This window comes from Aptenodytes forsteri, unplaced genomic scaffold (assembly GCF_000699145.1).
Source record: "Aptenodytes forsteri isolate BGI_AS27 unplaced genomic scaffold, ASM69914v1 Scaffold156, whole genome shotgun sequence".
Classification (NCBI taxonomy): domain Eukaryota; kingdom Metazoa; phylum Chordata; class Aves; order Sphenisciformes; family Spheniscidae; genus Aptenodytes; species Aptenodytes forsteri.
This window is the reverse complement of record NW_008794166.1, coordinates 650,973-652,573: the sequence shown is the minus strand read 5'-3', so window position 1 is coordinate 652,573 and position 1,601 is coordinate 650,973. Positions and strand designations below refer to the sequence as shown.

General features: G+C 68.6%; 1 protein-coding gene across 1 annotated transcript in view; it reads left to right on the top strand.

Annotated features, from left to right (window-relative positions):
* The window catches only part of MST1 (macrophage stimulating 1), a 9,141-nt gene that overhangs the window by 5,096 nt on the left and 2,444 nt on the right, over window positions 1-1,601 (top strand). The window contains exons 7-14 of the mRNA XM_009281307.2: window positions 21-141; window positions 243-361; window positions 456-618; window positions 671-804; window positions 875-977; window positions 1,088-1,224; window positions 1,347-1,382; window positions 1,465-1,575. Coding sequence (XP_009279582.1) covers window positions 21-141; window positions 243-361; window positions 456-618; window positions 671-804; window positions 875-977; window positions 1,088-1,224; window positions 1,347-1,382; window positions 1,465-1,575 — 924 coding nt within the window. The remainder of the gene's footprint in view (window positions 1-20; window positions 142-242; window positions 362-455; window positions 619-670; window positions 805-874; window positions 978-1,087; window positions 1,225-1,346; window positions 1,383-1,464; window positions 1,576-1,601) is intronic.

Here is a 1,601-nt window from a genome sequence, read left to right as displayed (position 1 = left end):
AGCCCCGCGGCTGTCGGCAGCTGTCTGCATGACCTGCAATGGGGAGGAGTACCGCGGCACTGTGGACCGCACCGAGTCAGGGACAGAGTGCCAGCGCTGGGACCTGCAGCACCCGCACAAGCACCCCTACCACCCTGACAAGTACTGGCCCCAAGCCCCGGGCAGCGCGCGGCCACCCCAGCCATGCCAGGTGCCGGGGCAGCGGTGCCACCCTCAACCGCTGCTCCCCGTCTCTGGCCCAGGTACCCCAACAAGGGGCTGGACGACAACTACTGCCGCAACCCCGACAGCTCTGAGCGGCCCTGGTGCTACACCACCGACCCCAGGCGGGAGCGCGAGAACCGACGCATCCGCCTCTGCAGTAAGTCCCTGCCGGTGTTGCCATGCGTCTGGGACCGGGGTCCTGGGTGCCACCCTAACCCTGCCACTCTGCCCCTCTCCGGCCATGCAAGCAGAGAAACGCCTGCGGCCCCTCAACGTCACCACTGGCTGCTTCAGGGGCAAGGGCGAAGGCTACCGGGGCCGAGTGAACGTCACTGTGTCGGGGATCCCCTGCCAGCGCTGGGATGCCCAGACGCCCCACCGGCACCACTTCACGCCTGAGAAGTACCCGTGCAAGTAAGGGGGGGGGGATGCGCTCAGGGAGGGTGGCAGTGGGCAGCACCCATAGGTGCGGCCTGCAGGAGAACTACTGCCGCAACCCCGATGGCTCGGAGGCACCATGGTGCTTCACCGCCCGCCCCACCATCCGCATCGCCTTCTGCTTCCACATCCGCCGCTGCCCCGACGAGCTGGGCGCCCAAGGTGAGCCGCCCCCAGGCACCTGCCCCTGGGGTGCCTGCCGGGGGTGCCAGCCCTCCCTGCCTGTCCCCAGAATGCTACCATGGCCACGGCGAGCGCTACCACGGCCACGTCAGCAAGACGCGCAAGGGTATCACCTGCCAGCCGTGGGCTGCCCAGGCACCCCACGTGCCCCAGTGAGTGTGCGAGGGAGCGTGCTGGGGGGTGGCGTGTGGGGACAGGGACGGGGATGGAGGTGGAGATGGGGATGGTGCCAGTGAGGGTGATGGTGTCTTCCCCCTGGCAGGATTTCACCCGTCACCCACCCTGAGGCACACCTGGAGGAGAACTACTGCCGCAACCCCGATAACGACAGCCATGGCCCCTGGTGCTACACCATGGACCCCCGCACCCCCTTCGACTACTGCGCCATCAAGCCCTGCTGTGAGCCCCTACCCGCACCCCTGCAGAGCTAGGGGGGTCCCCGGCCACCTCCTGGGGTGGTTTTGGTCCCCCCAGGGTGGCTGGGTCCCACCCCAATGCCACCCTCTGCTTTCTCTCTGCAGCCGGCAGCACGGTGCCCTCCATCCTGGAGAATGCAGGTGGGGGCCCGCGGGTGCCGTGTGAGGGCTGTGGGGCAGGTGCCGGCAGCACGGTCCCGGCTGATGCCCACCCTGCCTGCAGACACGGTGACATTCGAGCAGTGTGGCCGGCGGGATGAGAGGCTGCAGCAGAAAGGGCGCATCGTCGGCGGCCAGCCTGGCAACTCACCCTGGACTGTCAGCATCCGCAACCGGGGAGTGGGCACCCTGCCTGCACCG